Source organism: Schistocerca piceifrons, chromosome 11 (assembly GCF_021461385.2).
Source record: "Schistocerca piceifrons isolate TAMUIC-IGC-003096 chromosome 11, iqSchPice1.1, whole genome shotgun sequence".
NCBI classification, from domain to species: Eukaryota; Metazoa; Arthropoda; class Insecta; order Orthoptera; family Acrididae; genus Schistocerca; species Schistocerca piceifrons.
The window spans coordinates 142,605,408-142,621,402 of NC_060148.1; the positions used below are offsets into that span (position 1 = coordinate 142,605,408).

Genomic DNA, 15,995 nt, shown 5'->3' on the forward strand with positions numbered 1-15,995 from the left:
ACTACACGTCATTTCTACTTTTCTACTGTTTTCTTGTGCTTTGTATTCTCTTTGCCTCAAATATATGCTATAGTGCACAAAGTAGACAACCTCATTATTGCTCAATAGATCTATTCATTTCTATACAACAGCCTGTAGTACCAACTCAGATGACTTCAGACAAGAGGAAAATCAGTACATTTCAGGCCCATATTCACTCTAAAAAGATGAGAAGTACTGCATTTAGCTTTGTGAAAAGCAGGTGGTGTAATGTTATCAGGTGTTCCAGGAAGTGCATGGTGCAGGGAATGGCAATTGAATCTCAATGTAGACAAGTGTAATGTGCTGCGAATACACAGGTAGAAAGATACTTGCCATTTAGCTACAATATAGCAGGTCAGCAACTGGAAGCAGTTAATTCCATAAATTAACTGGGAGTAGGCATTAGGAGTGATTTAAGATGGAATGACCACATAAAATTAATCATCGGTAAAGCAGGTGCCAGACAGATTTATTGGAAGGATCCTAAGGAAATGCAGTCCGAAAACAAAGGAAGTAGGTTACAGTACACTTGTTCACCCACTGCTTGAATACTGCTCAGCAGTGTGGGATCCGTACCAGATAGGGTTGGTAGAAGAGACAGAGAAGATACAACGGACAGCAGCGCGCTTCGTTAAAGGATCATTTAGTAATCGCGAAAGCGTTACGGAGATGATAGATAAACTCCAGTGGAAGACTGTGCAAGAGAGACACTCAGTATCTCGGTACGGGCTTTTGTTGAAGTTTTGAAAACATACCTTCACCGAGGAGTCAAGCAGTATATTGCTCCCTCCTACGTATATCTTGCGAAGAGACCAAGAGGATAAAGTAAAAGAGATTAGAGCCCACAGAGGCATACTGACAATCCTTCTTTCCACGAACAATACGAGAGTGGAATAGAAGGGAGAACCGATAGTGGTACTCAAGGTACCCTCCGCCACACACCGTTAGGTGGCTTGCAGAGTATGGATGTAGATGTAGAAGTAGTTTGGTTTCTTGTGATGTAGAATATTAAATATTTCAGTTATGATTTCAAATATATAGGTTATCAGTTTGTTCATTTCTAATTTGAGATGTGATGTATTGCATATTTCACATAAGAGTGTGGTGGTGTCAACATTATCTAGTTTTGTTATAGTATAGATTTTTATGACAGATAGTGGTCTTGGGTGTTAGTTTGTAAAGTTGTAGATAATAACTCTGTGAAACAGAAATGTCTATGTTTTCTTCTATATAATTCTTAAATTATATAGATGCTATGTTGTCAAAAAAATTAAATAAAAAATAATTATGTAGTTATAATAAGGTTAAACTTAATAACATAATAATAACAAAAATATGTAAAATTAAAAATCAATACTGCTGTATGATATTATTTTGTACAACTTTTTTTTTTTCTTTCTGGTGTCATGTTCGTAAGGTGTGGATCATTGGCAAGAGATGACAATGATGCACCACATACAATGATCATTCTGGAGGAATACAGAAGACAAATACTGTCACTATTCAGTTATTATTGCAATCCCAATTTGGACAGGTAACTTCTTTTATAGACTGTACTTAATCTCTGGCAAACCTACCAATAATGGGCTACTTTTTCTTATGAAGCTGTTTGTTGGAAAACTTGCAAGTTCTGGTGGTAGCTGATATACATATTGGATCAAGTCCTGTAAAGACACAGTACACTAAAAATAAAGAGACATTTTTCAGCTTTTTTGCTAGACACTCCCTCACTTTTGGAAAAAGAAAACGAGATCAAAGTTGATGATGGAAGTTTGATGGCAAATAGTATTTTCGATGCTGCGCATTGAAAGATTGTTTTTAGACAAACTTTTTTATCAATATAATATGGGATCCAGAGTTAATAATGTACAGGTTGAAACTTCCTGGCAGATTAAAACTGTGTGCGGAGCCGAGACTCGAACTCAGTAAAATGTACAGGTTATCAGTGCTTTTACATTTTCATACTACAGCTTAGGGACTCGTCACTCTCCACATGTAGCAGAGCGAGGTCAGCGGTCAGACAATCGAAATGTTAGACTACCGAACTGCTGGTCCGCATTCCATTCTTGGTCGTGCCTTTTATTTTTATTTACTTATTGATTTATTTATTTTTTGATGTAAAACATCAAACAGTGTGATTAATAATCAAAGAGGTACAAATAATGTACTAAAAGTTATTTTCATAGGGATACATGACGCGCTATGAAAAGACTTCGTAAATGATGATGCTGATGCTGATGCTCTTGAGCCCACCCGCACTGTGACAGTGATACCAAAGTGTAACTACCTTGTCAACTACGCAACTTTTATTTCTTCTGAGAGGTAAAGAATTTCATACCACAGCTTCAAAATTGTGCGACATCAAAGCAAAGCAAAGCAAAGCACAGAATTACAACACTAGTTGTCCCCACCCATCTCTCGAGACAGTTTTTATATGCTTGGCCCACAACCAAATTGATGCCTGACAGGTCTATTTTTAGCAATGTGAATCAGGTATGTCTTCCATATACAAAGAAAACACGTAATGCGGCAAGATTTCATTTGCACGTTGCACACACTGCAATAAATATTTAACTTTTGCCGATTTCTGCAATAAGTTTCATACCACTGACTGCAAGAATGCTCAAGAATAGACAATCAGTTAGGGTTATGCAAAAATATTCTTTAGGTTTATTTTTGTACTATGTATCACGATGAAAGTGACTGGCAATGCATTGTATTTACTTATTTGATCATTAATCATGCCTCTGGATGGTTTACTTAAAAAAAAAAGACAAATAAAACTATTCTGATTATCAAATACACCAAAAAATATATATGGTGAAAGAAAGCCATGAGCAAGAATCAATCATGGACCAGCAGTTTGACCCCTCCCCCCAAGCATTGGGCTCAAACCCATGACTTTTCTCAGAGTCTCACGCTCTGCCGATCACCTAGCTATCTACTTATGTAAGTTTAATCTCCCCCCCACGGCCCCCCCCCCTCCCCCATTTTTAAATATGTTACACTTACTTGGCACTGTCACTTTTACCCACCACAAAGAAAAAAGAACTATTCCTCTTCAGGTGTTTACCCTAATCATTCCTACAAATTGTCCCATGGTGACAGGATCCACGGAGCTCTTCCTCTTTTTCTCTTCTTTTTTTTTTAACAATTACATAAATATAATTAGTAAATGTGTACAAATGAAAATCCTACAGAACATAACAACACTAAAAATGTTATTCAAAGGCTAAACAAAAATAGTATTTGTACATTACTTGTGCCACTTCAGCTTTCTTCTAAAAATGGTGCAACCGAACTTTTTTTGTCCACTGCCATTTGAGTTTACAATCACCAACAATGCCACGTAAAAGTATCGACAACAGATTCATTCTGCTTTGCTGGTAGGGGGGGGAACCTCGACTGCCCCGCTCACTCTGCAAGACACGTAGAATGACGTGTACTAAAACTACATCATGAAAAACACAAAACCCTTAATAACTTTAACATTATCAACTTCTGACCCCATATGGTTATCCATTTGGACCTCAATTTTTTCAAGAACTAGATTGTGTCTAGCAAAAAGCCGAAATACGTGTCTCTTTGGTTTCAACACAGAAGTCCTTGCAAAACTTCATCAACCACGTAACACACCCTCCCCTTACAAGCTCATATGGTAGGAGAGATGCAGATCCAGGAGTGGGATGGGGTGAGGATGGGGGAGGGGTGTGGGGGGGGGGGGGGGGGGGGAGATTAAGCTGTTGCTGTTAGGAGTTGTTTTTCAGGAACAGAAAGCACATTAAAGTTGGCACAGGTCAGGGTCTGGAGTGCGAGGACGCAGCGTGAGGGGACAGGTGCAGCAGTTTCCCCACAGCTGCAAAAATTGGAGACAAGGCATTCTCACTTATCAAAAATCAACTGTAAAATGGCAGATAGTCTTCCACATCTGCACAGTACAGAAATACCTTATCTCTAAAGCAGTCTTCCAAATTCAGCCTGAAAACTGTCGTGCCACTGTAGACTCATAAGCAGACACGTGTGTCTCGGCAAACCAGGCCAAACTTGTTCTACATCTGAAGGTTTTGCACCGACTGAACCTGTGTAAAACACTGAGTACTGTGGCAGTGCCGTATAGAGGAACTGCTGCGCCAATCGACAGGGCTAAGGGACTGGATGCACAGTGGGACTGCAATAATCCGCAACATACACAATATAACTATCAAAAGCTAACTGTTTAATACATAATCACATTCAAGTAAACACAAAGTAGCTGGTGCTACCACACGGTGGGCAGTGCCTCCCAGACACATTCTCCCCACACTTTCTCAATACTCTGCAAATCAGTCTCTGCCCGTAAGCAGTGAAGCCTGCCTCCGCTCACAGTCGTGCTGAACACCGGGACGAACTTCAGTCGGTGAGGAACTCGTCTTCATCAATAGTCACGTCCTGAAACACAAGCGTAATGATGACGCAACCATTTCTCTTCACTCACGACAGTTTCTCTTTCTCTACAGGGGGCAGTCAAAGTCTCGAGGTCGACACCTCCAAAGAAACAAAGTTAGATAATCGATGTTTTTTGCTTTCTTCATTCGACAAATGCTTCCCTCTACTAGGTATGCAACCGTTCCGATTGGCACTTAAGGCGTCGGGGAAAGTCATTATCGAATTTAATTTACTGACGTGTTCTGAAAGCCCATCAGAACGTAGCTGTGTTAAAAACAAAAAGAAGTATTAAATGCACGATGGTCAGCTGTTGCATCAATACTTACAAAGAAAGATAAGCACGAGTCGTGCTGCAGTGGTCAAATAAGGTACTGAAGTCAGCCGATTCATAGACGAAGCCCAGTGCCAAACTGAACGTACAGAGAGACCAGTAGTAGTGAAGGAAAGAACTGCCAACTAGTACAGTGCATACACGACTATTAAAAATGTAACCGACACGAGATCACACACGTAATATACAATTCCAAAGCCATACGAACCGTGTAGTTGTAGTATTTAAAAAGTTATGTAAAACACAGAATAAAAAACAATTTCATGTGGAATGTTAGTAATTACAGCAGTTAACCTTGAACCTTAACAAAGACTCAAGTGTATGCATGTCACAAACAGTGCTAAGAGGACAAAAAACTGTTGCAAACACAGCTCACTGATGTCGCCTACGGACCAACGTGGTTGAGGAAAATATTCCCACTTTTAGCCAGCTTGTTGAAGACGATCATCAAATAGCTGTTGCTGACATTGCTACTGAGGTTCGCATAAGCTACAGTAGTGCACAGGTGATCATTACCGACAACCTCAGATTTCAGAAAGCGTCCACGAGTTGGGTGTCTCATCATCCCACCTCAGAGCACAAATTTCATTGTCTCGAGATGGGAAAGTGGCTACTGACGTGGTACCAAATGTAAGGAGAACATTTATTGCACCAGATTGCATTTTTTTCACAATAATCATAATGTGAAAGCTGCATGCTATCGCCAACTTTTGGACCAAATAAAATGTGTATAGTGTCAGAAATGGCATGTATTTACAGTCTGGGGTGTGATTGTGCTTCATGAGTAATCCTGCCAATGCTAGACTGCTCACAGCTGCCCAAACTCAACAAATAATCCAAGAATTATTCTGGGCAACACTAGAACGTCTTCCCTAGAGTCCGGACTTATTGCCCTGTGATTTTCATTTGTTTGGGCCACTAGAAGAAGCAGCCTGAGGACAGATTTAACAATGACGGTGCTGTCAAAGTGTTTGTGTGCAATTGGTCAATAATACAGGCGAGTTCATTTTACGAAAACAGGACCGAGAAACTGTCTACCTGCTGGCAAAAATGTGTTTCCCATTCAAGAGACTATACAGAAAAATAAGTTCCTGTTTATGAATTTTTGTGAAGCTTAAATAAACTTTTAAGTTTGATTCACCCTCGTAATGGTGTGACTGCCATTCAATTAGTCACAATCAATAGTACGCTCTTGTGGAGCCACGACTGGTGGAGGAGAAGAAGACCAATTGGGACATGGAGACAACTTTACAAGACACAAAGTAAGCAAACCTCTCAATGTGAATTACAGAAATTGCAGGTGGGCTAGCTGTCGTCATTATGAATTAATCAAACAATTCGTGAGGAATGACTTGTCCTTTAGTGTCTGACACGGAAATATGTCATGGAACATTTCCGATCTCACCCTAATGAATTAATTAGTTAGTAAGGGGTGAGGAACTGCTATAACCAGTCAAGATCCCACCGGTTGTCTTTTGGAACTGCCACAGTACAGTGCTAAATGATTACACTTTTAAGGGGGCCAAACAAGTGCAGAAGAGAAGTACAAAGTTGCCCTGACAACTTTATGAGGCCATAGAGAAGGATAATCACAGTAAGGTATGTCAGGGGCTGTTTAAACACACACTCACACTCCTCACACTCTCTCTCTCTCTCTCTCTCTCTCTCTCTCTCTCTCTCTCTCTCTCTACTTGTGTTTAGGCTATCACATTTTTCCTCATCCTCAATATTCTCCTCACAAGGGTTGTGACGTCTTTCCTTCAGATGAAGAAACCAGTGAACAGTAGTCTATTAGTCTTTTCCTGATTGACAATGAGCAGATTTTATAGGTGGATCCTCCTACACATAGCCAAAATGCAATCTACACCCCGCATCTCTGTCAGTTCATCCACCATTGGGAAAAACGTGTGGCAATGAAGGGTGAATACATACGAGGACAATCGACACCATCACCTATTTTCCTTCCCCATGCATGCCACATGGTGTGACATGTCTCATTCTACTGTAAAAAGGCACCAGAACACGAATGACAAGAAGCACCGACTGTGGTGTTAACTTGCTCAGGTTCCAGAAATGGTACTATCTTCTACTCTCATGCAACATCAACTGTTATGCAAAAGAAATATTTTAGTTCTCCACGAAACGGAATGGTCACAGAGGTGCAGTCAGCAAAATCGATCAAGTTTCCGAGGATATCTGTCAATAAAGATTTGTAACAGCACAGAATGCTTTTTACACGGGCATCCTCCCCAAAGCTAATGTGATATAGGTCAGCCGTAGGGGTAGGGTCGGGATGTCTCCTGTCCAGCAATATGGCAGTAACAGTACGAGTTGTCTCAAAAACATTCTTTTGAACCAGAAAACTGATTTTGATGAAACAGAGATTCAGACTGACAGGACTCAGTGGGAGAACGCTCTCAGCAGAGTTTCAAAGTTCTGATGACATTTCAATAAATTATTATTCTTTCTGACTAAAAGAGGCCTGTGGTGAAACATGTTGCTCTTGTTGCCGCCCCCCCCCCCCCCCCCCCCTCTTAATCCAAACTTTTAAGACTCCCAGACCTCAAAAATCATTGAACAAGGGTTTAGCTAGTAAACTTCTCCTCAGATGAACTGCACCTTCACAGTTTTTTTCCAATGAATCCCAAGTCTGGTGTCTGCCTTCTCTACAGCTAAGATTAATACAGTCATCCCACCTTAAATTACTCTGGACAGACACTACTAGTTGCTTCAAAGTTATGAAGTTTTAATTTCATTTATTTTTCTCTTTCCCTAAGTGAAGAGTAGCATGTAAGACAATGTGTACTGAAATTTATTTTTTAACATGGCACTGAATCTTACACGTGACAAACATGACCTCTCAAAAGTGGCTAGAGTTGTCAGGTGGGTACAATGGTAACAAACTCACTCTCAACCAGCAATTCACTAAAATATTCTGACCAGATCCGATGTGTAATGTGTGTGTTCATCTGAACCAAGCAAATTATTATAATAATGCAACTGAATTAATGTAACTAGTAGATTTATTTAAGAAACTGTAAAATAGCCTTTCTAAAAACTGCCGCAAGAAAACAAACTGCTATTCTCTTATTGCTCTGAGGCCAGTAGGTAATTAAATAGTAATCTCTGTGATGCAGAATACTGTCCAAATGGACTACAGAGCTGTGTTTCAGAGAAATTCTGAGTGACAACTAATTTGACAGACAAGCTCGACAGTATAAGGAAGCATCTGTAAAAGTAAGCGAGGCCAGTTGCTTGCCACCTGTAACACAATGATACTTTTACAAAAATGAACTCTCGTGTTTAAATCTGTTTCAAACTTCTGATTACTTTGCAAAAGAATTAATGTGTTAGAAATTTGACATTAAATACCTAAGCAAGAAAATTTGTTGGAAGTCTCAGGATGAGTATAGCCCGGGTAATCTGCGCTCTACCTAGTTTTTCATGCATCTCAATGTTGATGTCATATTTCCTGAGCTGTGTGTTATACAATGATGTAATTTTGCAGACACATTCACTGGTATATGTGGATACTGTTGCAAACTGTTCGAATACAGTTAGTAGCAAAGAAGTAACAAAATAAAATGTCATGCCTCATACAGATGTTTGACTCAACAGAGAAAATGAAGTAAGAGAAAAACTTTTTTCGTTTCACCATTTTGTAACAGGGTATCAGTGAGAAAAAGCTCTTAAAGATTTGAAATTATGTGTTAAGTATGTTGGAAGTCACTAAGTGCTCGCATTCTCAAATACTACACGAATACAGTCCAGGTATTCGACCATTGTGAGCTACACTGCCTCGAGACATAATATGCACCGTTTCTAACTGCTACACTTGTCTGTCAATGTTAAACCTGTAACATCTCTTAATGAGTATGTTACGAGAGCTGCTTAAACTTGGTCAACAATTATACAAAATACTTAAAGTTTTGCTTCCCCTGGAAACCATTAGATATGCAACCTGCAACTGCGACGATTTCCCATGCCCCTGGTTAGTCACTTAACAAGAGAGATAATCGAGACATCTGGCAGCTGGAACAATTTAGTTTTTATCCTGCACAGCACCTTGTACATTGTACATTGTCCACTACTGCCATAATACTTCGTGACACAATATGCACACCGAGACAGCTGCTTCAAACGTGATGTTAAATCTGACAAACTCAGATGGTACATTTGTGCACTTGATTGACAAACCTATGCTTAACAAACACTGAATCCATCAAATAATGTGTTTAAAATAAATAAATAAAGAAAGAAAGAAAGAATTTGTACCATTCTCAACTACCTGCCAGTCAAGCTGTGATCCTCTCTTCTCGTGACACACAAGTATCACTGCTACACTGCACATTGGTCACTGAACAATTTACAGAGCCTATTGTTACACAAGACTGGCAGCTCTCACTAGCCATTAACAACCTTACAGTATTTCTGTACACGATAGCTACGTTTTAATGACTCCAATCGTATATTACCTTGGACGAGTTCAATAAAAGTACCCAAACAACAGTTAAACCTGGTAATATGAATCAAAACTGATTGACATTATTTACAAAGCTACTAAAAAGAATGTATTATTGCTTCACCTTTATCACACATTCCAAACTGGGTTTTCAATAAATGAAGAAAAGTGGAAACTGTCTATTTGCTATTGTGTTAGTCCTTACAACTTCAAAAAGTGATAGCACAGGAGAGGGAAGAAAGAGTAGGTATCTGCTAGCAAGCTACGACGTCCCGCCGAGCACTGCGTGAAGCTTAAGAAACTACTTTCAGAGTGTGTTGCACCGACCCATACTTTGGACAGCTAGTCACTCCTGCTGTACTTTTCCACTCTTACAGCAAAAAGCTACACAGGAAAAAAACTTACCAGGTCCTGCTGTTTATACCTGGAAAAGAACAAAGTTATTAATTCACTCATACTTTGACACGATGTGGCACTTGTCATAACCAAATCGAACTACACAGGGAATTAAAATAGTAGGCAGAGTCTGAAAAATATACTGGGTGGCTGTAGTTAAACTTTCCCTATTCGACACAGTATAACACGGAAACTAATTACTGTACGGGGTGCACAATTTCCAGGTGTCACAGCGCCACCGTCCAGTTCCAACTGTGGCCACCCGTGCCGTGATCAGTCGTCGTGATTCGTAGTCCCATACACCTGACCGGTCGCAGTGCACTTGTTGACGTGTCAACACGAGCTGTGGCAAAAAGAGCAGAGCATTATTGGTGAAGCTCTATTATCAAAACAACAGTAATGCTGCAGCTGCACTTCGGGAATATCACCGGCTGAAAGGATTACGGAAGGGTCCTCTTTCTCCACCCGTGCTGTGCCGAGCACGACGAATTTCGAATCGACAGGAGAACTGGGCGTCACTCCGGGAAGAGGCCGACGACCGGTCGCACCACAGGTGGTGGATCTTAAATCGCCGCTGCTACGGCAGACGACACCGCGCACAATTCCCGATCGTCAGGCAGTGCGCGTGCTGTGTCACAAAACAGCTGAACATCCCTTGATCCACTATACAGAAAGTGCTCGGAACCGTTCTCAAATGGCACCCGTACGAGATCCGTGTCGTACAGTCGGTTGCACCACAGGACACACGACGATGTGTCAACTTCGCTCTCCACTTTCTCACGCGGACTCAAAGTGATGAGCACTAGCCCTGGGGTGTCCTACGGACAGATGAAGCTCATTTTTCTCTGACGCGTGAGGTGGACATACACAATTGCCGAGTGTGAGGATCTTCACCTCTCGACACTGTGCACGAAGTTCCTCCGCACGGTGAATGTGTTACAGTACGGTGTGGCTTCACGGCTACGTACATCGTCGGCCCATTTGTTTTTTAACAGGTTCGCACTCGAGGACCGAAGACGTGCAGTGTGACGGGCTGGCATTACTGCGATGTACTCCACCAGCACCTCGTGCCCACCGTACAGTAGAGAAGCACTGAACTCAGTTTTCGTGCAAGACGGAGGCCCACTGCACATCACTTGTGAAGTTCGACCCCTTCTCCGAAACACATTTGGTAACAATCGAACAGCCGATCGTTTCCTGACGCTTCGCTGACACGATCGCCCTATCTCACTATCTGTGATTTCTGGTTGTGGGGCCGCCTGAAGGACAGGGTTTACCAGGGGAGCATTTACACTGTGTGCCGATCTGAAGCGCAGCATATCGAGAGAGGTTGCCAGCATACCTACGGACATGCTCCGTTCTGCCGTGCGGAACACAATTCTGCACTTTCAAACTCTTCTGGACACTGACGGATACCGTACTGAGCCACTCGTGTAGCAGTAATGGAACCGGTATGTAATGGTACGATGTACTGAAGCAGCACATTAAAAGTGTTTCAATTGAACTGATTCTGCATTACTTCTTTTTCCTGTGTCCTCGACATTAATGCTACCGAATTTGGTACTCCTACAGTAATTAATTTCCGTGTTATAGCACGTTAAATAAGGAAAATTTAATTATAACCACCCGGTAATACAGAAAAAATTGCCAGTAAAGTAAAAGATAGAGGGAAGATAGCATGTGGTGAAAAAATAGAAATAACAACAAACTAACCTGCACAACAACATTAGCATTACTGCAACTATCTTTGTGAAGTGTTTTGGCATCACAGCATAAACTGAAGAAGTGCCTTACTCTACATCATAATGCCACTTACTGTTTTAGCAACATACCAAATACAAACAACAGTTCCAACTCTTCAACAGTATTTTTGAATATATAGCTTAATATTTATACACACATAAAAATGAAGTTCAGAAATCGCATATATATATATCCAGACATAAGCAGACATATTTACATGTCTGTATATCAGTGGATGGATATGTGTGTGTGTGCGTGCGAGTGTATACCCGTCCTTTTTTCCCCCTAAGGTAAGTCTTTCCGCTCCCGGGATTGGAATGACTCCTTACCCTCTCCCTTAAAACCCACATCCTTTCGTCTTTCCCTCTCCTTCTCTCTTTCCTGATGAGGCAACAGTTTGTTGCGAAAGCTTGAATTTTGTGTGTATGTTTGTTTGTGTTTGTTTGTGTGTCTATCGACCTGCCAGCGCTTTCGTTCGGTACGTCACCTCATCTTTGTTTTTATATATAATTTTTCCCACGTGGAATTATGGAAAGAAGAGCTATACAAGGATGCTATCTGTTAACTGATAATATTTAAATTAAACGAACAGTCTGCTTCCGCACACAACCTAGTCTCCCTACTCTCCTCACACACGACAAGCAGAGAAATTATTTCGCAGACTGTTCCGAGTACAGGCTCCGCAAATACGACATACACAGTTTGTGGGACATACGTCCCCCTTCTCTGGAACATCATCATTCATGTTCTTAACTACACTGGCTGGAAGAAAAAGTTAAACACTCAGAAGGGGAGCAGAGGGAGGGGGAATAATGAAAATTCACAAGGCAGCCCGGACGCACGCACCCATTTCGTCGAGGAGGCTGTCAAAAAGCTGTCGTATCCACTACCGTGTGAGCTAGCCCATGACTGTCGTAACCGGTCCTCGGAATGCCAGTGCCGCCACGGGGCCAGAGTCCACGTCCGAGCCGGTCACACACACGTCCTATCGGGGACAGAGCCGAGGACCTCGCCGGCCACGACTCCGGTAACTTGGTGCAGTGCAGAAGTGCGATTCACCACCGAATACAATGCGACGCCTTTCGTCTGCAGTCCGTCCTCCCCGGTCACGACACCACTCCAAACGCGGCAGTTTGTGTTGTCGTATACCGTTACGTCCGAAAGCCCCGAAGGCCAATATCGGACGAGTTGACAGGCCGGCCGAAAAGAGACCCACTGTGAGACCCCCTTCAAACTGTGTCGAGTGGTGACGACACTGTTTCTCACAAATGTGTGGGATCTCCACATCCTTCACAGAGATCACTCAACATTTGAAGATGTTCACCTCCCTAAAATATCGTACCAGACTCAGTAACAACACTGAACACAGACACTTACACGAATGCGTAGCGTCTGTTCTTTAAGGTGTTCCTGAAGGAACAGACACCGTGTGGAATCTCCAGCTGTGATACATATTAATGTAAAGTGAAGATGGAGGGGGGAGAAAGGAAAGGGAAGAAACTATTGATGTCAGCTACATCAGGGCTTTATGTGGAATCACTGCAGATTGCATGCGGTGTCTGTTCCTTCGGATACGTCCGGAAGAACAGACACTGTGCATTCGTCTAACCGAGCTGCCTCAACTAGCAATAAATCCACAACCTCCGGCACCTGTTTGACAAACGACAGGAATCTAAAAATTAGCAAGCGTTGAGGACAGCGGACGGGTGACGCTAGGTGGGAGTGTGAGTCAGCTGGGGAGCGTACTCTCCTCCCTCTACCGTCAATTTACGTAAGACGAACAGAAGTAACACACTCTGGTGGCCGTCCCACCCGTCAGGGAGAGCTGCAGTTCTAACTATTACCTACCTGCCGACCGAGTACGTGTGTGAAGTTACACTGACATTTGAACGTGTCTGCTGGGGGCTTCACTTTTTTGGTCAGGTAATGTACCATAATTGACTAGATTATAACGTTAAACCTTGACAGCACAATGGGTCCCTACAAAATTTGTCTCCGGGTGGTTCCAAAACGCTACCGGATCACAGCCGCTGTCAAAGCAGACCCGTGTTGCAGACTGTGCAGCAGCTACGTGGGACTATGCGAGGAGCTCACCAGGTTCTCCGTGCCGTTGTCGTCCAGATTCAGGTTGTCGATGTCGATATCTATGTCGTCCTCGTCGAGCAACGGGTCGGGCTTCCTCTGGACGGGAGCCGCAGCTGGCGGGGGTGCCGAAGCCGGCTGCGGGTCTGCCGCTGCCGCCACGGCCACGGCCACCGCTGTAACAGCATAAACGTACATTCCACACTGCGGGAAAACATCTTAACTGGCACAAAAATGTCACAGCTGCCTCACTTTCCCGCTCCTTGTAATTGCCATAAACAGGATTATTCTAAATTAGTTACCTAAAAGTAATAGTAAATATACTGCTAGCCATACAAAATGGAATGCCAAGAAAGACCAGAGATATCACAGCCAAACTGACTTCAGAGACAACACTTTGTACAAACATCACGCCACTGAAGACACGCACTGTGCGAAGTGAGGAAGGTGACGAAATCAGTCTCCAGTGTTGCTGCCGCTGCTGGCCGAGTTCCGCTACACACCTCGACATCGAATCGGAGAGACTCCGGATGTGTTCTCGGGGTATAGCAATCCATGTTGCTTCCAAATATTGCCAAAGTCGATCTGGTGTAGCAGTGGGCGGTGTATACCCGGCCAGTCATTCCGTAGCCATCGACCGAAAGTTTTGATACGCAAGAGAGCGGGAGAACGGGGAGGTTGAGGCAGCAATGCAATCCGATGGAGGACAGAGGAGACTCAAGCACTCTGTGCCACAATGCGGTCACACATTATCCTGTCAAAATGAGGCCATCGGAAGATCTGAAGTAACGGGGAGCGGGGGGAGTTGGGGGGGGGGGGGGGGGGGGGGGGGTATGACAGCCTCCGACACTTCAGGCATGTAATGCTGGCCGTTTCGTGTACCGACTTTGTGTACTTAGAGGCTGCGGGACTGGAATCTGGTACCAAACTGAACTGTAACATAGGGTGCAGAACCAGTACAGTGATGCATAAGGCAACAGTTCAATGGTCTCTCAGCACAGTGTCTCCAAGTTCTAATCTCCCTATCGTGGTAGAGCAGGTGGAATCGGGATTTGTCAGTACAAACAATGTCGTTCCATTCAGTCGTCCACATCCATCGTACATCGCACCGATGCCGGCGCAAACGCCCGCGGCATCGGCATTGGTGGTAAAAGCAGCAGTGGACGCCTTGCGGACATTCCACTCTACTGCAAACGACATCTGACAGTATGCGTGAACACTGCTTATTGCACAGCAGACCGAAGTTGTTGCGATACGGTTCGTGATGTGGCAGAACGATCCGTCACTGCCGTGCAAAAAATATCCCTGTCATCACGCGTAGCGGTGCGCCGAGGTGGGTGGAATCGACTCTGTCAGTCTGTCGTTCCCTCCTGCGTGCACCGATTACAGATCCACATCGCAGTTGCTCGGTACTGTCAGACACAATTACAGATTTCTCTGAAGGATAATCTGTAAATCCTTGTAGGCAAGTATTCTTCTTCGGTCGAACTTTGAAACTCGGTCAAAAGATGCTCACTGTCTTCTACGAGGCATATCGTAGCTGCTTTTGCGAAGTAACCACGCAAAACAAAAATCCCAATATGTTCACATGGCCGTCTGCATAGCCTGAGGGTAGCAGGCCACGTTGTGATGGGTATGTATGCACCGAGTCAAAAGAAGTCTACAAATAGAGCAAGTTTGAAGCTGAATGTTCCTAAGCCCAAAGCAGTGGGAATTTTATGATGGCGACTGCAGTGTAAGACGTACCAATTGCAACTGTTCCAGGTCTAAAGTTGTAGCGACAGCCACAGTATTATTTCTGTATGGAGACGATTAACAGGAGGGAAAAATGAATATAATTTTCTTGCCAAGATAGTTCTCAGTGATGAGGCCAAATCCCACCTTAGTGGAACATTAACCACCACGAAGTGCTGATACGGGGTATGCAGAACCTGCCTGAGGTCTCTGAACACACACTAGACTCTCCAAATGTGAACGTCTTTTGTGCACTGACTTCCATCAAAGTGAACCAACTGTATTTTATTTCCTCAGGCAGGCTGTCACAGGAATTACAGGGTGTATATGCGGACAAGGAAAAAAATTCTCTGGTTTCTCCCGGATTTCTCGGTTAAAAATACACTTTTTCCCTGTTAACTGACAGTATATTTTCTTTCGCAACTGTATAACTTATCAATCCTTTGAATGGTTATGGTTTTATAAATGGGCGTAGAACTTCTCGGTGCTTTAGAAAATGAAACTCGGGGGAAAAAAAACACTTTTTGGATAGATGTTTGATATGCAGCAACACATACGCTGCATATTTTTGTATTACAAAGTATAAATTCGAATTCCACCAAACACCGCATTTTACTTTCCGAAGCATTGAAACTGAGATTGCGATGGTTTTTTTTAAGCCAGTCATAGCTCGTGTCACGTGATCTCACCAACCAATGACAGCGGATATGCAGAGTTTCGGACATGTGGTGTAGTCAGCAAATAGCAACATCACTGTTAAGTAGCCCAAACAAGTGAACAGGAAAAGTTAATGGTCTAAAT

General features: G+C 42.9%; 1 protein-coding gene across 1 annotated transcript in view; it reads right to left on the minus strand.

Annotated features, from left to right (window-relative positions):
- Nucleotides 1-4,216: 4,216 nt before the first annotated feature.
- LOC124720395 (coatomer subunit beta') overlaps nt 4,217-15,995 on the minus strand; it is a 164,105-nt gene continuing 152,326 nt past the window's right edge. The window contains exons 16-17 of the mRNA XM_047245736.1: nt 13,473-13,636; nt 4,217-4,449 (exon numbers count right to left, since the gene is read on the minus strand). Of these exons, the coding sequence (XP_047101692.1) occupies nt 4,411-4,449; nt 13,473-13,636 (203 nt within the window). The 3' untranslated portion in view covers nt 4,217-4,410. The remainder of the gene's footprint in view (nt 4,450-13,472; nt 13,637-15,995) is intronic.